This window comes from Neltuma alba, unplaced genomic scaffold (genome assembly GCF_004799145.2).
Source record: "Neltuma alba isolate B1F8T4 unplaced genomic scaffold, ASM479914v2 tig00003911_pilon, whole genome shotgun sequence".
NCBI lineage: Eukaryota > Viridiplantae > Streptophyta > Magnoliopsida > Fabales > Fabaceae > Neltuma > Neltuma alba.
In genome coordinates this window covers 21,492-43,810 of record NW_021633476.1, presented here as the reverse complement: position 1 = coordinate 43,810, position 22,319 = coordinate 21,492, and the positions used below count along the sequence as shown (strand labels likewise).

Sequence of the window (22,319 nt, the reverse complement as noted above, 5' to 3'; positions counted from 1 at the left end):
TATTCAACTTAATTATTATAGTTCCTGTAATTGTACTTTTAAAGCCTAGATTGAGAGCGACACTAGAAAAATAATGTCAGAAATAACATATTTATTATTGACCTTCATGTATTTTTGAATGATTAATAAATAATAAGTCATTTTAACAAAATGAAAATATTTAACCTTATTTGAGCATTGAAAGTCATAATGATAATTTGTCAAACGTATTACATGTACTCTTACTTCATCATCAAACAGCTTCTTTTGGTCTACTATCAGGCTTCGTGTTTTGAAAGAATTATCAGCCAAATCCTTTTTGAAATATTATTTTATTTTCTGGATCTGAAAAGTCCATCCATATCTCAACTGCCGCCCAGAAAATTATTTATTTGCATATATATCTTCAGTCTTTAATTTATTTTTTTTAGGTTGCCCACCCAATTCACCAGAGCTTTGTTCCGACTACATCTGGATTCGATCCGGGTCGGACACCTGGTTAGGGTGGGTGAGTCTCCTAACGGGGATTTCTGCATACGCTGAGGCTCGAACTCGAGACCTCGTTTAAGCGGTACTAAGCCGTTTACCATTTGGACCAACTCCCGTTGGTTTCAGTCTTTAATTTTTAAGACATTGGTCTTTTATATATATATAATTGACTGTTATATAATGTTGAATAAATCCATTAATCTTTGACTAATGCCACGATTGTTTACAAAAATTATAATTTCATATATCCATTTTGACCAAAATATTTTTTACATTTATTACTTAATAATATACTAAATTCCGGTCAAAAGAAATGTATTATATTACGTATTCAAAATATATTTGATTAATATTTTTAGTATGAACCTTATAATCTAATATTCAAGGTTTTAAAAAAAAATTTAACTTTTAATACTACTAATTAGTAACTATTTTCTCTGATCTTAAATATAGAATATTTTTCAAAGCTTTTCTTTTTAGATCCTAATGAGAAACCCAATTGGCCAATTAATTTCTCCCTAATGTATTAAATTCGAGCATTGTCAACTTGATAGTTCGGGAGGATTATCATCTTCATATGGTACAATATAATATAATTTAATTGTGAAGTTTAATATCACACTGCTAAATTAATATAATTGCGCTTTTGCATTACGTACACACTCTGCTGACACAGTATCCAATAAGCCCTTCTCTGCTCTGCAAGTTAGAATACAGAAAAAACGAAATAACATATATTATATTATATTGTATTGTATTGTATTGTATTGTATTAAAATTAAGCAAAAATTTCGTTTTTTTTGGGTTAATTATTTCAAGTTTGAAACTTACTATAGAAAAACAAAATTATGGGAGAACATGGATTTCCTTTAAAATGAATTTTATTAACTTGATCCAAAGTAATGGGATTCTACTACAATTTCTAAAGACCAACTAAAAGATTTAGTCCCAAAAAAAAAATCATTAGGATAATTTGTATATTCAGCTTGTAAGTATAGAGCTGGGTGTGGTCTTTGTTGTATAATTATCTGACTGGGTTAAATTCAAGTATTATCAAGTTCAATTGGGAGTAGCTTTCCCAAAAAAAATTTCCGTATTTACATAAACTCAAACGTAAGACTCTGTATTTAAACTATCAGAATGCTTCCATTAAAATGAAAACCCACTAAATGTAAATTTTAAAGTGTATGAAAATCTTGCCCGATTATAAGCTTATAATTACTGCTAATTTTGAGTGGCAGTGAATATTAATATGTTCATGAGAATGTGTGCATGTGGGGTCTAAATTAGTGTATTTAATTAATATGATAATTAATTTGATTTTGATATATTCATTCATTCAATTACACGTATGACGGCTCCCAATTCATCACTGGGCCTTCCAACAGCGACAATGCCATATGCCAACTTGCATGACAGCCGTGCCTGGTGTGTGTGTGAGAGAGAGACTTATTAACAACAACAACAATAATAATATCCATAAATAAATACATACGGTAGATATTATATATTGCTAATTAGTTTATTAACCTTTTCATATAGATTGAATCTATCTGTCTAGTTAATTAACTTTTTTTTTATAAAAAAAAAGGTACTAAGTGGAATTTTTTATTTTTTATTTGTAATATAAAACATTAACATTAGATTATTAAGTAATTTTTTTTAGTGGAACAATCCGAAAGTGACGAATTACAAAAATGAAAACGAAAAATTATTATGTCTAAGTCGGCGAAAGTTTAATCATCTTTCGAAAATTAATAAAGAGTGGCCCTACGAGAAATTAATATAACTATTAAATTATTAAATGCCTCGCTATCATTAGACCATAATATTGTCGTTGCCAAAAAAGAAAAAGACAATAATATTGTCACAGTATTGGTTATGAGATAGACAACACTAGTTTCTTGTTGCTATTTACTTGTGGTATCAATATCTTTTGTTAACATGTCAGCTACGTTTTTTTTTTTCCCGACCAACTATGTTAAAATTAAAAGAACAGAAAAACTTTCATAAAATTAAATATTATAATTAAAATTTTGCTTTTTTTATTCACAATTATATATATACTTTGATATCCATTTTAAGTTTGATATGATTGCTTAATGTTTGTTAACAATACTTTACGAGTTAATAAAAAATAATTTTCCTGAAAAGAACAATTCAAAATGTTGAAAAACCAAACTAGGACTTAGAAGTTTTAATTTAATTCAGTTTAAAATTTATTCAACTTATTCAATGCTGCGCTTGCCGTCAGTATCAAACATGTTTTCCAACATTCTGGTCAAAAAAAAAAAAACATGTTTTCCAACATTAATCAACTGTCCAATTTTAATTGTAATATTATTAATTAATGTGGTGATAATTTTACCGGAAGAAACATCAAATGCCTTAACATATATATAATATTAAAAATCCTCATTTTAAATGCGGCTCATAAAGAAGTCACATCATGTAGAAAATTTGACCCAGTCATCTCTAATCTCTTGATGCCTTGTATCACGTAACTAAAGCCAAATTTCAAAACCTTTTCTTACACGTAATTCTGTATATTAAATTCTTTAATTAACTTTATATAACGCGGGAAAAAAATAACACAATAATGACAATTATATACAACCTCCAGTCTCAAATATGACAAAAAAATCATATTTCAATTAACTTTAATCAATTTTATTAATATGTGTAGAGTAATGCATTGGTCTGAAGTACACATATCAAGGCAATTATGATTGATATAATAAAAGCCATGGGGATTTAATTAGGAACAAAATGGAGTTCATAGAAATAAATATTACAAAGGCACAAAATTGAATTAAAGGGGGGAAAAGCCATGGGGATTTAATTAGGAACAAAATGGAGTTAATGGAAATTGATTAGGTAGGAGCAGCAGAATTAAGCACAATATAGCCAGATGATATGTATGAATATATATAAAATATATTTTATTTACAGGTAGCTAGCTTGAAGCTTGAAAGTGATGCTCAACAAAACTATTAATTAAGAGCTTCCAGTGGAGTCTGGTAGCGACAGAGAGAATGAGCTTTCATATTCATATTCCAGATCCTCAAATCCCCAGAACTCTTCTTCTTGCTCTTCTTCCTCCTCTGGCATCTTCCACTTTTCCTTGTCCATTTCTCCCTCCTCCATTACCTCCAGTACCTGCAACATAGATTACAAATATCAAACACATTTCTTAAAGCTTTCTTAAATAAGAGATTTTGAGTGCGAATCCTCTATTAAGATTATATACAATCGGCAAAGTCAAGATTTAATAATGAGGCAGCCAGGATTGAAAAGTGTTGCAAAAATTTTGAGGTGGCGAAAACTATATGTAGCATCTATATGATGCTGAGAAAAATTTGAAGTCTTGAGGAGGTCATGACCAGTCAATTATATATATGACTTTAATTTCAATAAAAGTTCAGAGAAGTTATGTGAGAAAGAGAACATGATAATGGAGTTCAATAAGACCCACCTGTATATGATCAAATCTCACTTCTCTCTCTTTCTCTGTCTCTGATCATATGAGAGAGGAACTCATACTTAAAATAAAGGGTATGATTAATTATGTCAATAATGTCAAAAATGATTGCTTTAAGTGATTCCCAAAAGAAAAATGAGGCCCACAAGAGTTTTTTTGTCCTTCACTCCCTCTTTAAACTAAATTAATGAACACAGTTTTGACCCATTAATTGGCTCATTTGGTGTTTATTGCTTAGGGAATATAATAATGACGTTTCAATTCACTGGATTGAGGTTTCTGTAGCTAGACGCCCCATTTTAATACTCGGATCAGTTATGAGATTTTCTGCACTCTTACTAGTGAAAAGATTAAAAGTTTGGTGAGATGGAACATCAACAGATTAATCAAATTAAAATAATTAAGGAAAGCAACAGAATGACAACAGCAAAGAGAAAATAGGACTAAATCTATGATCTTATATTGCAATATCATTATTGCTGAAAACGACATGAATAATTATCTAATAAACACCATTGTGATTGAATAAAATGACAGATTACGTAAACCTATTATTTGTAGATTTTGAAATCTCATGGAAGTGATTTCAATATAATATAACAAATTGACAAAGGCTATGAAAGAAGTGAACTCAGCAAGAAGAAAACGGTGTGCTCGGGAAAGATTCCAAGAGGGGAACATAAAAAAAATACTCACGGTAAATCATTTTCAGGTATAAACTTTTTACCTACTAAGAAATACTAAAGCAGGTTGTGTTGAAGAGCTTTTTCTCCTTTATCTTTCTCTTAAGAAAGAACACTTTCAAAGTTCAAATTCCTTTCGCTAAGAAGAGGTTTTAGATTTTCAAAAATGAATAAAAAATTTTATTCCCCATGTGACAAAAGGGGGGAAAAACATCAAGTGGACAAGTCACAGATATATTTCTAAGAATATGTAAAACATAGTGGCCCTAATGCAATAACGTGGTGGTTTTGACTTCTGTCTGTCTCCATATTTCCTTAGTTTGATGACCAAAATGAAGTTGATAATTGATTTCCGAAGGAAGGAGAAGTTAAAAGGCAAAAAAAAAAAGGACTAAAAGGCCCCAGAAGTTGAGGCAGAATCGCTCCTAACTCCTGTAATAGAGACTAGATTATATAAACTACTTAAATATTTAATTGAAAATTAAACCAGATCCACTGGCAACGGCCCCAGAAGCTGAGGCAGAACCCGTGAACGACATTATTATTGCTAAGAACTGTTCAATGTGTAATTTCAAATACAGTTGCATGTTTTTAATTTAAGTATCTCTATGTACGTATATCAACATTTACATGAGTCATTTTTCAAGTCCTTATGCTTCATAATGTACAGTAGCAGAATTGCAGAGATGATAAGAAACCTACCCTTGAATAAAAGTTCTTTTTCATGGAATTTAAATGCATCGATTTTACCCGTAAAATTTCTTCTTGTCAATTTAGCCCTGATTAGGAAATTTTTTTAATACAAACTGAGTTAGGTTTAAGACTAAATATGATGTAGTTTTCAAATTTTACTGGTATAAATTTGACTAATTAATAGTGGAGTACTATATTATTTTTTTATTATTTTATTATTAAGAAATTATGAGGTAGCAAACGCATTTGAACTACCTGGCTCATGGTAGGTCGCCAAGTTGCAGAAGCTCGAATACAGAGAGAAGCTGCAAATGCAAGTCTCTGTAACTGAGCTAAATCGTAGGCTCCTTCTAGCTTTGGGTCTACCAGCTTTTCTAATTCCTCTTTGTTCAGTAATGGTTTAGCCTGTTTGATTCAATGAAACCCAAAAAACAAAAAGGGAAGTTATAATATTAATATCAGTGTAAGTCTAACTCTGGAAGAAAACAAAATGGGATTTCACTTCCCTACAGAGCACGGCAAGTTCAGAAGAAAAGAACAAAAGATTTTTATCGTTGTGCAAAGACTTTCACTTTACCCAGTTGTGTAAGCTTTGGTGAGAGCCGTCCACCGGTTTCCTCCCTGAGATGACTTCAAGCAAGAAAACCCCAAATGCAAACACGTCTGTTTTCTCATCCACTATTCCATGTAAATAATACTCTGGTGCCAAATGTCTGAGGAGAAAAGAAAGAAAGAAAATGAAAACCTTGTCATTTCCATTCTCAGAATCTGATTCAAAGTCTCTGTATTTCAAGAAGAAGAAGAAGAATGGCATTACCCAAATGTCCCTTCTATTGGGGCTATTGAATGATGAGTCCATTGATTCGGAAGCCATTTTGCTAGGCCGAAATCAGATATCTGATTAATATTGACCAAAACGGAAACCATGATGAAACTAGGTTCCATGAAAGTAATTGGAAGAAGAACAAGAGATTGAAAAAGAAGCTAACTCTACCTGCGGTTCAAAATCTGAAGTTAATAGAATGTTTGAGGCCTTGATGTCCCGATGGATTATCCTCCTTTTGCAGCCTTTGTGCAAGTAATGGAGGCCACGTGCAGTCCCAAGAACTATCTTATGCCTGGTTTTCCAGTCCATGGGAGGCAGGTTTTGATCTACAACAAGAAGATATGTGCAGAACCCAGATGACAAGGCATGCTTTTTTTTCCCCAGAAATTGAGGTAAGATTCGATTTTTACCATGAAGAAGAGAGGCAACAGAACCTTTGGATGAAAGCTGGAAGACGAGGTAAAGCCCCTTGTCCATACAGCAACCCAGAAGAGGCAATACATTTGGATGGTTAACATGGCCGATTGTGCCAATCTCTGTCAAGAACTCCTTCTCTTTCCTCTCATCGCTCGAGGTTCTTGTCAGCCTCTTCACCGCAATCTCGTACCCATCTTTCAATATCCCCTTGTAAACCTGCGCGTAGCCTCCTTTTCCGACCAAATTCTCTGATCCCACAGAAGAAATACGTCAACTTTCGCTAACAGACAAACAAAGAAGAAAACAAGGAATCACGTACCTGAGCTGAAGCCATTGGTGGCATCGAGGAGTTCTTCGTAGGAGAAGCATTTCCAGGTGGGTCCTTGAGAAGGCTGTTCTGGGGCTGCAAGAGGCTGCAAGTTGTCAACTTTTTCATCGCTGGTGAGAACTTCCTCATTGAAACCGCGTCGCTTCAAGGAGAAGAGCCTCTTGAGGCTGCTGGTTCGGATATACTTCATTCTAGTACTGAGAATGGAACAGGGGACTCTGTTTCATGGAGGAGGGAAGGAGAGAGTGTGGTTTTTGACGCTCTTCCCAGTGTGAGAGAGAGAGAGAGAGAGAGAGAGAGAGATTTTAAGAGGGAAGAAAGAGTCAAAGGGATGTTTGTAATTTTCTTGGGATTAAGGAACAGCGTGAAAGAGGAACGGGACGGCTGGCTGAGGCATAAAATTGGCCTATTGCCGAGGCTCCGTTGTACGTCTTCAATGCTCTGTCTTATCCTCCTCTGGAAGGCCCCCATTTTATTTTTATTTTTATTTTTTATTGACGTATTTCAATTTTCAAGATGCATTTAAGTCTCACTTTTATATTGGGTTGGATTTGGAGGGTAAGTTTCAAACTATAGTTTCAGAAGTGTTTTTTTTATAAAATGAGATAAATTTTTTCACATATTTATTTCGTAAATTGTAAAAACACTTCTGAAACCATAGTTTGATTTCTATCCAAATACCCCCTTAATTTTAAATATAAAAATTATTTAAAAATTAAATTTGATTTTAAATATAATATTTCAATTTATTTTGTCTTCTAAACTTATAATATCTTCTTCCAAATATTATTATTAATTGTGAAAAGTTTCTATTAAAAAATTTAGGAAAGTTAATATACAAACATTTATTATAAATAATTAAATTAATTAATTTTCTTATTCTTTCTAAATTAATTACATAACTATTATAGTAAGGGCCAGAAGTATATTAGAAAAAAAAATTTATTTATACTTCTAAAATTTTAATATTATTTTTTTATCTTCATCCATCTTAATGCTTTCAATGAATGCAAGGAAAAATTATTTTTTGAATTACAAAAATTTAAATAAGTCATATTTATTATATTTTAATAATAGTAATTAACTATACTTAAAAAGCAAATGACAACATATTTTTGTAGTAATTTTTTATTTGAAAATTTAAAATTTAAGAGATATTTTTTTTAGGATTTTTCTTCAATCTACTGGTGTTTATACTACTATTTTTCACTTACTCTTACTATAAATAAGGATTTTTTTTAAAGAATTAAAGAGAATTTTTTTAAAATAAGATATTTTATTTATGTTTATGGCCAAAGGGATATGTTTTTTTGCATAAATGTATATAGTTAAAAATATTTTCCATTTAAATATAAACAGTGATATTTGGTTGAGCCTTTGATGATTTTTTCAATATGTTATTGGCGCTTTATCTTGTAGAATTGCAAGAATTGAGATGTCTTCAATTCCTACTGATTTTGCTTTTAAATGCAGGAGCAAGAACCACGTGTTACCTCCAAAAAAATGTGAGAACCATTTTTTTCACCTTTATATTACATTCAAAGTGCAATTTGCATTATGAAATGGTTTTTATATTTAGCATTAAATGCAGTATTTATTGTCAATTTGCATAATATTAGCAATTTAATAATATGATGTGTACATATTACTTTCTTCAACTATTTGATAATAATTAGGTGACAATTATCCCTAAGATTATCTGCAGATTAAATAATGAGTTTGAATTGGACAGTGTTTTTAATGATAAAGCTTATGTTAATGTGATCAAGAAGATTATCAAGGCAAATATTTGAAACAAAATAAATTACTATTAACTTTTAGCACGAAATCAATTAGTGCAAAAAGTGTAATTAAGAATCTCTCTTTACTAATTAAAGTGGGAGACCCCATTTGTAACAATCCTAGAAGTTGCTAGTAATCAACTTTGTATTAATTCTTTTGTTCTTTTGCCATATTATTCCAAGCTTTGAAAGCTTATGTATACTTTTATAATAAGAAAGAAGAAAATGGAGGGAAACTTCAAACCCCGTTTGAAGAAAAAAAATGATTCTCTACACGAAAATCCGATGCTATGTATATTAATGGTATTTTTTTCAGTCTTAAGTATAAGATCCATTTTATAATTTAAATGTAAAATATAAGACCCACGTTATAACGTAAATTTTATATTTAAAACTGGAAGAATATTACAGAGACATGTGATTAAGCATAACTTATAGAAAGAATATATGGTTTGGCTGATTAAACTTCTTTGCTTTGTGCTGTAATTGAATGTATTGGCCATCGAAAAAGTTAGATTCCTTGTCAGTAATTTCCTTTCAAAATTGTCATTTCAAGTTTTCTCTACATTAAAAGTGAATTTTGAATGTAAGAATTAAAGCGACGAACTTTCCGGTAAAACAAGAACAATAATACTATTGTCTCATTATTAGGAGCAAATAAAAAAGAAAAATTGCTGAAAATCTCCCGTTGAAAAACTTATTACCCAGAAGTACCTACAGAGTTAAGTTCTCGAGTTAGTTTCAATTATTTTTTAATTATATACTCCTTCCAATCCTTAATATAATATCTTATTTGATTTTTATTTTAGTCTTAAATATAAAACCTCAATCCACTTTGTCTTCAATATTTGTGTTTTTTTTTTAAGATAACCCTTCTAACAATGATAGTGCTAGCTAATATACTTGATTAGTAAAGATATTTTAGAAAAAAATAATACATACTTATTACAAATAACTAACTTAACTTCTTTATTTAATCTCCTCAAATTAGTAAACTAACTCTTATAATTAGGACCGGAGGTAGTATAACATATTTTTAGCTAGATGCAATATTTTATATATATATAAAATTAGAGAAAAAATTACATTCGCTAAATATAAGTCACTTTTTTTTGGCTAGAGAATATAAGACATGTTTCGGTTTTTAAACAGATTTTACGTACCTTATACTATATATGTAATTTAAAGGCATATTTTCATTTTAATTTAATTATTTAAAACTTATAATAATTTTTAATTTTGGAGACCAAGCACCTCGAATGTATCAAGGGAAAGTTGTTCGGAGGGAGAATACTAAAGAGAGGAATGAAATTAATGGTAAGCATTAATTCTCATAACTGTACATGCACAGAGGAATAACAAAGACAACCCATTCATGAGGTCGTCAAATCACATGGATGAAATAAATTAAAACATTCAAAATGTATTTTATTTTCTTTTTTTTTTGACCAGGGAAAATGTATTTTATTTTCTGAATTCTCAATTATACTGCTCCCTATGCCCCTGTTCCAGTTTACTCGATAATATTTCTTCCGGTTTTTGTTATAAATTTTAAATAATTAATTTACAGATAATAAATAATTAGTTAAAATTAATTAAAAATAATAAATAATTTAGAAATATACTTTATTTCTAAATATACCTTTATAATAAATGAAAAAAAGAATGAAAGATAATATGTGGAAAGATGTGATAAGAGAAAAATAATCAAGGGCAATATTAAAAAATACATTAAATGTTAAGACAAACTCAAATTGAAATGTATAGAATGGACCACACCTTTTTTCAAATTTGAAGATTATAAATAAGACCAAAGAGACTATAAAAAGTCCTGAAGAAAAAAAATAGAAGTCCAAAATATAAAAAGTTTAGAGGTAATTAATCATCCCACTTTTATCCTATGTCACAAGAAGTAAAGAAAGTTTTAAATGCAAAAGAGATGATAAAATTTTACAATCAAGTTCTTTAATAAGAGTAAAATAGGTAAATTTTATCAATTTAAAATACATTTAATGATTTAACTGCTACCTTGTTAGGAAGCTTAACCAGAAAGTAGTAGAGAATAAGTAATCAGTGTTATTAATGACTCTATTTATGATCACAATACATACAATGCATTAATTTCTCTTAAATTTTTAATTCAATTACTCCCTCAATTTTAAAATATAAATCTTCTAAAGTTTTAGTACACAAATTAAGAAATCCAATTAATAATTAATAATTATATATTAAAGCCTGCAAGGGTCGGGTCCGACTGGTCGCAAACGGGAACGCAAGGCGCCTTCCCTACCATGTCATGGGCTCGATACCTGCGAGTGCACCTGGGATTAGTCTGGCCGGATGGGCTGGGATACCCTGAGTTAGCGATACCATCCTACTCAAAAAAATAATAATTATATATTAAAATACTGACCGTATTACAAAATTTGCATTTAATTTTATACATTAAAAAACATTCCTAGGTTACTCACATAAGAGTGTAATAAGAAAAATGTTAATAAGCGATGTTTTAAACTTTTAAACAGACATGCAAATTGTTAGGGTTGTAGTTTAATTGATGTCAAACATTTTTCTTAATTTTTTTAAGTGTGTGAAATTGTGAAATTGAACTTTTTTTTTTTTTATATAGAAGGTATAATAGGTGCGCAAGTTATTAAAAAAAACATACTTATAGATTCAAATAATTTTTTTGATAAACTTATACTATTAACAAAGCTTCTTCTTCTTTCTTTTTTTTTTGAAATCGGTATAAAAGGACCCGAGGGAGTATACTTGTAGACAATTTTTCTTATATTTTGCATGATTTAAGCGGTAAAATAACATATGTAATAACTAATTGATAGTAGCAGAATGTTTCTCACATAAATTAACTGGATGGGACTTCATGCTTTTTAATTTTTATGAAGAGTGAAAAGTTTGGAACAATTTACAATTGATATTAAATTTTAAAAGCAAAGTTATTTACTCATTGATGATATAAAATTTAAAGAATCACAGACATTTTGCAATCAAATGGAAACAAATAAAAAAAACTAGCCACTGTTAAAAAAATAATCAGAAATCAATTAGACGTCAAACACAACATATTCACCACTAGCTAACAAAAATATTGATGCGAAGATCCAATTTTATTGTATTTAGTGTACATGTTTTCCTTGTTACTTATTGAGTTCAACTTTATTCATTTTCAAATAAAAGCAACAAATTAGCACCATGTTCTCTTCCTCTCATAAAGAACAAGACAAAAAGAATTAATCGAAAAAAAGGAAAACAAACAAAAATTAATACTTTCTCTTAAGGTGGTAAACCCTGACGATGATGATGATATCCGTAGTAATATTTTAATAAAACTTTTTTTGCCAGCAATTTTTTAAATAAATTTATCTATAATGAATCAAAATTTCAAGGTTCAACGCGGCTGCTTCAAAAACTTGTGCAGTTATTATGTTTTATCCTAAACATGTATGGGTCTGGTTTCTAAATCTCCACTAAAAATTATTTACATCATATAAAGAAAAAATATAATAATGTATGATACAAAATAATATATTACATTAAAAAATACTTCGTTGTTCCTATTTATAAGACAGAGAGATAATGTTTTTTTTTTGTCTTAACTATTTATAAACCACTTCATTAAATTTTCAACGCGAATATACTATTTCAGATAGTTATCTTTTTTTAAAATGTGTATATATTAAATAAGGATAAAATTAAAAAGTTATCATACTTTAGTAAAAAATTAATGCATTTTGAGCATGATCCTAGTCTATGTAAAATATGTTAAAAGTGTCCATTCTTATAAATAAGCGGAGAGAAGTAATAAATTCACTTCTTCCCAGACTTTTTTTTTTTTTAAAAAAAATCTGATTGCTAATAATGCCGCTCTATCGGCAAGAACCATGCTTTTTGTTGGGATTATCAATGGACATATGTATAAATGCAACTTCTCCTCTAATTTATAAACTGGATTGTCACTTTCCCTAAGTTTTAATATTAAATACGATTTATTAATTACCAATATACGTGGCTCATCCCACGTCTTAAATTCAAACCTCAATTGAATCATATAACTAAATAATACTCCTCTAATCCTTAATATAAGACCTATTTAACAAATTTGATTAGATTAAGAAAGTTAGATAAATTAGTTAATTATAAGAAAAGTAACATATTTTTCCTAAAACACCATAATCATCTTTCTTAATACCTCATCTCGCTCTTCTACTTGATTGTAGTTGAGGGAGTATTCATAGGGGTAATTTAGAGAAAATTAATAAATATAAGAAATTGGTCTTATATTTAGGATCAAAACTAACTCAAGAATTGGATCCTATATTAAGGATCGGAGGAGTATTATTTTGTTGAGTCCAATCCCATACACACAGTGACACAGTGAGCATGCCGGGACATATAACAAATTTATACATATATATACTACCTCCGGTCTTAAATATAAAAGTTTAAAAGTTAGTTGACTAATTTAAATAGGTTAAGGAAATAAGTTAAGTTAGTTATTTGTAATAAATATGTATTGTCTTTATTAAAATATCCTTACTAAACAAACAAGTGTCCTGACTAAAACTATCATTATTAGAAGGACTATATTTAAAAAAATTGATAATCATAAGAAAAAAATGAATTGAGATCTTATATTTATTATCAAAATAAAAATCAAACAAGATCTTATATTAAATATAAAAATATATATTTTAATCGTGGCTGATTTAGCTTGCATGTTTTTTTCCCTGTCATCAATCGTCCGTACGTACCATTTAAAAGTAGCTTGATGCTACTGTAGATGACAAATCAACTTGATGATATGATTTGACCCTTCATTAAATTTTTAACAGTTTAGATGATTGATATATGGAGCGTTCTCCATGATTGCCAATATATTAATATACGGTGATTTGACCATTCTGTTTTTTTTGTCCGCCGCGATTTGACCATTTATTTTAAGAAGGTAAATGTAAAAACTGTGTAGGCGAAAATAAAATCATAATTTTAAAAATAACATTACTATATACAAGTAAATATGTCAAAAAAATTTTGTTTCAATTTATAAAAAACATTTTTTAAAAATAATTTTGGGGCATTCCAAATACTCTCATAATTTTACTTCAGATACACCCAACATTTCGATTGCTATAATAATAAAATTTTACTCAATTTTTTTTAGGGTGCAATTTTTTCCAGGTGCATCAATTAGTGGTATTTAATGCGTTTGTGTTGAGGACAGACTAGTTTTATTTCTTCAATCCAAATCGTAATTTTTTCTTGGCCTGAAATCCAAATCGCAATAAAACACGGAGTAACGATAAAATTTTTAAAAAAAGACTAAAGTTTAAGTAAATATTTTAATTAATGAGAGTTAAGTCTGCCAAAAGTTTCGTTCCGTACCGAACTGAGGAGCGGGAGGCAATAGAGCCAAATGCAGGCAAACTAGAAGCTGCAGGCTACCAGGTATGGTCCTCATATGTGGGTACGTACGTACACATGCATATATATATATATATATATATTATCCTTATTATTTGTCATTTGTAAGAGTTTTTCATATGTTAAAAACATTAAATAGATAAAATCTTTACTTTTGTTCTTATTGAGGAGAGCATTAAAATTAGTATATTTTCTCTCAATCATTTATTTTCTGCACTTGTACTATAATTAATAAAGATAGAATTGCAAATAAAAACATTTAAAAAAATATAAATGACAAATGAAAAAGACTAAAATCTCCCTATAAGTGATAAATACTAAGCACTAGAGCCACATATATAATGTCACTCGTCACGCTTAATGTTTGTCTTTCTACTCCAGTCAATTTTCGGTTTCCACATAATTTGGAATTATTTATTATATGTAAAAATTGTAAAATAAATAAACAGTTTAATTTCTTTCAGGATTAGATTGAACTATTTGATTTGATTTAACCGGTCATTATTAATTGGGCAAATCAGTTTTTGACTGCATGCCTTTGAAATATTCCAAAAACTTATTCAATTGGAAAATGATTAAATATATTTACAGAATTTTATGTTAACTGTCGAGAGTCTAAGACATGCTCATTTCCAAGGACAGACAGCCTAACATAAGATACTTTTTGGTCTTATTTATAAGTTACTTTCAATACGTTTTATACAGATTCAGAAAAACTTTAAATTTTATTAACTCTCATTTAAAATTTAATAATTTTTTAACTTTATCTCTATTTAATATACATCATACCGTATGTAAGCAAAATCAACCCAATAATAAATAAAGGGTAAAATTATATATCCATATAAAAAAAATTTTATCTTATAAATAGAACTAAAAAAATATCTGCTTCCTATTTTATAAATAGGATCAGAGTATGATGAAAATAAACATAAGAGGAGATAAGTAAATAAGGGAATTTGAATTAAATTGAAATGTTAAGGTAAATGTCTTTTCCACCATGGGTATTAATTGGCTGTGTGGGGGTCACTTTTTTTTTCCCATTAATCTTCCCCACGCCTTTCTTCTCATCTTTCACCCCTTCTCCACTTACCTCGACATGCACACTTTCATTTTTTGTTTCTGGGCAAGCAAGCAAACAAAAGTTTCAGTTACAGACCAGAAATATAGACAAGGACTTCTAAATGATAATATTAATTAAAGTAATTTTTTAAGCTTGATAATTGACATCAATTTTAACTGTGTAAATTGCCCAAATATGTAAAATTTAAAACTAATACTTTTTTAATATAAAAACTATTTACCTAATTTAAGTAGATTAAAAAAATTAGTTAAATTAATTATTTATCATAAATAATTATTTTTTCTCTAAAATTTTCTTATTACTTATGTGTATTAGTTAGAACTGTTATTTGATTAAACATTTAATGTATACATCTATTATAAGGACAACTTTGAAAAAATAAATAAATGTAAGAGAAAAAGTAAATTAAAATATTATATTTATGATTAAATTGAATATCAAACTAGATTCTATGTTAAGAATCAGACGAAGCATTTCTTTTTTTTAATGAATGAATATAGGAGTATTTTAGTAGAGGTAACCTTTGAGCTTTTAACTTTAATGGTCTTCGAGTTGAATTCTTCAAAAGAAACACCTTAAGCTTTAATCGCTCTGCCGCTGTCTGTACAGTGCGCATGCAAGACTAACCGCATGCACGCCTCCTGTTCTCAAATTAATTATTATTAATCTACCAAATCATATACCCGATGAAAAAAATTAAATAACTGACACTCATTCTTTTAGCGTGCTATAACTCAGTTCCCACACCTTAAAAACCAACACTCAGTTCCCAACTCATCCACCATATGCTGACAACTCAAACTAATGGGAGTTGATCTAACGGAGGGAATTAATCCTTCACTAACGAATTAATATTCAAATTTTTGTTAAAAACAGTCCTCATATCTAATATTTGATAGTGTTTTAAATAAGATTATTTTTAATAGAAGGATACATATGCGTAGAAAAAAAACAATTCAGAATATTGTTAAGATGAAGTTGCATTAGCATCAAGTGGGATTAAAATGAAAATGCTGATGGGCTATAGATGAAAGGCCCAGGCTCAGGCCCAATATAGCCTACTAGACCCTTTGTTTTTAAGCTCATATTTTTAAAATTATTTTTCCTGCAAATTAAATACATCCATCTCCCGAATTTAATAAAAAAAAATGAGTAGAGTTTAATTTTCAATTTTATTGTTCTCAATTTTTTTTTGGATACTTTGTCTCGCTAGGACACAAAAAATTACATCTAAAATATTAAATTACTGAGAAAACGGAAAGCCTACTTCACTTTTATGGGTAGACAAATTAAATAGATATAAAAGTAAGTCATGAATCCCAATGTATATTTATGCCATCTCTCCCCCCCCCCTCTCAAGCCTGATGTTATGCTTTGCTGTGTTACTCTTGAAGTTTGTGTGTGTGTGTGTGTGTGTGTGAGAGAGAGAGAGAGAGAGAGAGAGAGAGAGAGATGAGAATGATCTGTATCATTCAGAAAAGAAAAATGTGGTGAGATAGTAATGGAAGAGGACCACCGGATGAAGAAGGGTGGCTTTCAAGCAAAGAGAGGAGTGAACATGTTCACGTGTTGGGTAGTTAAAGTCACTTCCTTTGTGTTATTGTTTTTGAATAATAAGGCATGCTCATAGCTGGCTGATACAAAGAAAGAGATATGGGAACTTAAATAGACATTAAGATGATGTTTGGATTAGCTTTAAGTACTTTCGTGAAAGTACTTTTTTTTTTTTAAAATCGATTTCAGGAGTATTCAAACTCACCCTAATCGTCTAAGGTTATAAGAACGATCAGATCCGTGACCATCCGTTTACCAGGAAATTTTCACATCACTGGGTCTGCACGCAATTTTTGAACTAACCAATCTCATTAATATCATATTCCACTAGGAGGGCAGTGACGTTTGGAAGATCTGGTTCGTTGCTTTTGATGAATCAGTAGCAGTCTCGTTCAAGCAGATCTTGAGACATAAGCCTTTGAGCATTCACGCATTCTTCGATGTTCTTTTCTTCACCTTCTCTATTATATCGCGCCCCAAATGGAAAAAATATCAATTTAAAATAGCAACTTGTGACCAAAAAGAAAATCTATAATTGTTATCTCATCCTATGAATGACAATGATGAAATAAATTAAAATTGGTGAATGTCTAAATGAAGAATAATAGATATCTAAAGAATACTGCTTCACAAATCTTAGCAGCATGAATGGGCTTCAATAGCCTAAACTGGGCTAATGCCAAAGCTTCATGCAGAAGCCAGGTGGCACCGTAGATGTTCTCTTGCTTGATATGCAGTCTGAGAATGTGTCCACAAGCTGCTCTGCAAGAGATGTTGGATCTCCAATGAAGGTATCAATATATACTTTCACAACCCTAACTTCTTGGGTTGTTGCTCTAAAGCTGTACCAAGTCAGAAATTTCTGCCTAAAGGTCTTCTCTATATGTCCTTCACACTCTAATCTTCTAATCACCTTCACATAATACTCAAAATCTCCATCAGAAGAAAACCCCTCTGCATCACACTCCTCAACTTGTTGCCTTTCCCCATTTCTCTTCTTTGATTTGATTCCATCTTGAGGGCATTGTCTCTTCCCAGACCCATTTTCTTGATCCTTGGCCTTGCAACTCGATTTAGACCTCCCCTTTCTTCCTGGCCCATCCTTAAGCATTTCCAGCTTGCATGGAGTGATGGGAAGGCCTTCCTCTGGCCTACCTGCTGCGCAGTCCCTCCTAGCCTGAGCCAGCGGATTAAGCCCATTATCAGTGATCATGTCCTCAGTGACTTGCTCCTCTGGTGAGTGTTTTTTGCCAAGCTTCAACACATCAGAACTAGGTAAAGAAGGGCCAATCTTTCCTACAGCATGTTCCTTGTCTGATGAGGAATCAGCATTTGCCGGAAGTCTACCTTCACCAGTGTTGGAACAGTTAGTGAGGTCACTGGATAAAATTCCTGAAGCAAGCTTGTCAGTGTCCTTTTGATCGGTAAGATGATTCTCCACCCGGTTATCGGTCTGGTCACAATCTGGGTTACTGTTATTAGTTTCATCTTCTACTGATGAGGGATTGGAAAGGCTGCTACAGTTTGTTACTGGGCTTTGAATTCTTTCCGTTGTTGAGCAGTTGGGCGCTTCTTCATCGCCTTGCTCAGTCAAAACACGGACTTCACACATGCTCAACTCCCTCAAATGATTGAAGGCAACAACTTTGAAGACGTATTCTGTGGCTGGAATTAGATCCCTGATAGTGAACTTTCTGTCTGGTAGATACAACGTGCGAGTTGAGTCCAAGGGATAGTCCACATCATGAGCCGCACGATGCCACAAATTGTAACCAACAATATTTTCCCCAGATGGGTTTTCTGAACCCAAAACTACAGTGAGCGATGTTGCAGCGATATCTTCAAATCCCACCATATCTGAAGCGACCAATTTTGTATCTGCAATATCAAGCATGAATAATCACAAACCGCAGAATAACCAAATACATAAAAAAATTTATTCGTGGGCGGGTGGGTTTTAATGGAGCATAACGGCATAGTATAGTCCATGCAGTCAACTCTACCTAATGGGATAGCGCTGGTTGTAGTTGTTTGCAGTGGTGGTGGGTATGTTTTGGGGGGCGCTGAAAATTTACTACCACATTATGCTTTACTAGTCGCTGTTGCATTGAAACCAAATAATAATATAATATGAAGCTTAACTCACAAATCTTTGAAAACCATATCCAAAAATAGTTGCCTCCAACTAACATTTACTTAGCGGCTCACAAAGATCACAAGCATAATATAGTAATCAAAATAAAGAAATGATTACCTTGATATGCCGGACCGGGTGATGGAGGCAAGACTACTTCAGAAAGTGATGAATCCAGCAATTCCAAAGCAGAACCACAGAGTTTCTGGACCTCTGGTCCTGATGAAAGTCTGTTTACAATTCCCCTACCAATCTTCGCTGGTGAGCTAGTTAATGGGCCAACCTCAGTTTCAAGTTTCTTGACAGCCTCATCAATTATTTCATAAATTTGTTTATACTTTTCAGTCCCTTGTAAAAGTTTTTCGGTCAAGAAGACACGATAGCAAAGAATGTCCACACGTCTGGTACACTTTGCCATTGACAGTTGTTTTCTACAACATCTAGATACATATAAAGGAACAAATAATCAGCCGCCTAGCAGAAAAAAATTAATAGCATTTGATTTTGGATAAGCTAATTGATTACATGTTAAAACCACCCTTTCCCTTAAAAGGGAAAAAGCTACAAAATACCTACACAAGTCAAGCATCATAAAAGAATTATGGACTTCCACTGGCTAAATGCTATTATCATAGAAACATGATAATTGAAACCTAATGACCAGATGAAACTAACAGACCATAAACCAGATGCAGACAACGCTTGCTCACTAGGGAAACTTGAAATAGAGGACAGAATTGAAGCAACACCAAAAACATGCATAGTTGCAAGCATACACCAAAAATGCGTACACTATCGCTAATCCAATACAAGAATAGCAGTCTAAGCAAGTAAGCAACGACAACTTGCTCCTTTGTCCCAATACACTTCATCAAGAAAGCAGTCATTTTAATATAATTCAATGCAGCTCCAATTTTCTTGCTAGATCTCTGTATTCCTTAGTCGAGATTTCTATTTAACATAATAATTTCACTTTTTCAAGAAGTGCACACTTGACTACTAAAGTCCTTCTTTCCTCATAGTCCGTCAAGACTTTTCATTGGGTCTTCAAGTCTCCCTGTATGAATGATGAAAACACACATTCCCAAATACAATCATGATCTTGACATTAAAAAACTCAAATCATTTAGTTTCGGTTGCGTCAAATACTCCCAAATATCAAGAGAGAGAGAGTAGGGAAACGAGGAGCAGCCAGCTTTCAATACGATATAATAAATAATATTCGAATCCGTAAAACACATATATGCATAAATACAGACCATTACCCGAGCAAATCATTCACTTTCCCACATGAGACACAGCAGAAATCCCCATCAAGCTTGGGACGAACTCCATTTTTGGGAATGCCGGAACCATCATGTTTTAAAGCACATTCAAGATGGCATGACAAGCCACAAGAAACACCACGAAATGGAGCGTCAGAGTTACATATTAACCACAGGCTAGGATCTTTGTTGTCATCATATTGATGACAAATGCAGCACGAGCATCTTTTGCAAAATGCATCTGCTTGACTTAGGGTAGCTTTGCAAGCTGAATTCTTACAGTATGTGGTGCTACTACTGCCCAAATCTCCATCACCATTAGTGACTAGACCACTGTTTGCTGGAAGAGGCAGCCGAGACGGATTCTCTGTTTTCCTCCGCCTTTTAGCTGGTTTCTGCTCATTTGCATGAGGAGAAAGCGGTTCAAGATCTGTTGTAATTTCCTGGTTTCCTGATTTCTTTTCAGAGACAATTTTTAAAAGATTTTCTATGATTTTCAACTTTGTCAAGCCAGTGTACTTCCTTTCTTTTCCCATCTCTGCACACAGGATTTTCAAAATTTCTTGTCGGCTCCATGACTGCAACGTCTCTGAAGCACCCTGGGACTTAGAAATCTGATAGATAAGTTCTCTTTTTTCTTCCATACTCAACTTGCTGCACTTAGATGGATCGAGCGTGGCACCTAAAACACAGGACAATGCGAAAAGCATTTTAGTAATTATTACATTAATCATTAAATATGGAGGAATATGTTAAACTTTCCAAGCGGCGAAGGAAACTATAATTAGCTCCCGAAGATTCCATCTTCTATTTCTCTTTGCTTCCAGAAACAGATTATTTTGAGAGGCTAAGCAACTACTGATTATAATACACAGCAAATGCAGGTAAAAGCTCAGGAACCAACACAATAGTAGTATATAATTTTCAAAAAAACTGCAAATATTTCAAATTTCAACAGAAGGAAGCGCTTCTAATAGCTCTCTGTTAAAAGGGGAGGATAATAATAAGAAAAAGTTCCCCACGGTTTTTTCAGTGTTGGGAGATTCGACAAAGAAAGGGACTTTGGGATATTGTAATTGTCACCCGAGATTCAAAAGGAAGCAAACAAAGAGATCACAAAAACAATAACGATAAAATCCAGAAATCATAAAATGCTCCTGCAGTACGCTTAAAAACCATTAGCTGGACCATAATGTTGAATCCTGGCTACAACGCAAATAATAAATTCATACATACAAATCCAATCGCACAAGTTTCAGCCAAAAACCAAATGAATCAACGACTCACAGGCAATTTTACCTTCTAAAGTTGAATCCATAACGATAGCTATTCAACAATGAGAAAGAGCCCAACACATTCACACCTAACCCGATATCTTCTTCGCACCTGCAGACCTGGAAAATTTGGGATTAAAGAGATGACAAGAAAATAAAAACAAAAATACCCAGAAAGGGAAACAAAAAGGAAACGGAGAAGGTAAGACTGAAAGGGAATGGAATAAGGAGTACCAAGGAAAGGACGAATGAAATTGCAGGGAAAAAGAAGAACCCATGAATCGAGAACTCCTTCTCAATCACTCTCTGTATGCCTCAAGGGCCATTGTTTGCAGAAGTTAGAGACAAGGAGAGAGAGAGACCACAGAAACAATAAAGAAAGAGAGAGTGGGGGAGATGAAATGAATGAGTCCTGCGAATCAGGAAGCGGCTGCATGTTCACTCAAACCATTTCCCTTTTTTTTAAGGCGTTTCAGTTAGCCTCTTGGGATACTACAAAACCTCCTCAATTACCACTCTGACCTTTCCATTTTATTTATATATATATTCTTAGGTATCTCGTCATTTATTACTTTCCATCAGTCCCTTTCCTTAACATCTCTGACTATTACTCCCTCCGTTTCTTATTATAAGAGACATTTGGTGTTTATGGCATGTTCCTATATATAAGAGACACTTTAAAAGTTGTCTCTACTTTTTTGTGTTGATTTCCTATTTTACTCATATTTATTGTCTCAAATTCACACACTCTTTCCCTCTCACTTCTCTTTCTTTCAATAATTTAATTGTTCTCTCTCATACTCTCTCTCCTTATTAATGAGGGCATTTTTGGGAAAAAATTATATTTTTTACACATTGATTGTTCTTAACTAATTTTAACTGCTTTTTT

The 22,319-nt window shown here is 31.8% G+C and overlaps 2 protein-coding genes across 3 annotated transcripts; both read right to left on the bottom strand.

Annotated features, from left to right (window-relative positions):
- Positions 1-3,346: 3,346 nt before the first annotated feature.
- LOC114743004 (probable receptor-like serine/threonine-protein kinase At5g57670) lies at positions 3,347-7,245 on the bottom strand. Its single transcript, XM_028931225.1, has 7 exons — positions 6,888-7,245; positions 6,562-6,816; positions 6,320-6,477; positions 6,143-6,222; positions 5,903-6,038; positions 5,581-5,730; positions 3,347-3,627 (listed from the first exon to the last, which is right to left on the bottom strand). The coding sequence occupies exons 1-7, from the start codon at positions 7,084-7,086 to the stop codon at positions 3,466-3,468; spliced, it is 1,140 nt and encodes a 379-aa protein (XP_028787058.1). The 5' UTR covers positions 7,087-7,245; the 3' UTR covers positions 3,347-3,465.
- Positions 7,246-17,275: 10,030 nt separating this feature from the next.
- Positions 17,276-21,865, bottom strand: LOC114743006 (VIN3-like protein 2). Of its 2 annotated transcripts, none has more exons than XM_028931227.1 (5): positions 21,665-21,865; positions 21,456-21,550; positions 20,157-20,838; positions 19,012-19,331; positions 17,276-18,635 (listed from the first exon to the last, which is right to left on the bottom strand). In XM_028931227.1, exons 2-5 carry the CDS (start codon positions 21,472-21,474, stop codon positions 17,431-17,433), a joined length of 2,226 nt encoding a protein of 741 aa, XP_028787060.1. In that variant the 5' UTR covers positions 21,475-21,550; positions 21,665-21,865; the 3' UTR covers positions 17,276-17,430. The 2 variants fall into 2 exon arrangements, with proteins under 2 accessions (XP_028787060.1, XP_028787061.1); XM_028931228.1 differs by having other exon boundaries at positions 21,456-21,542.
- Between the last annotated feature and the right edge of the window lie 454 nt (positions 21,866-22,319).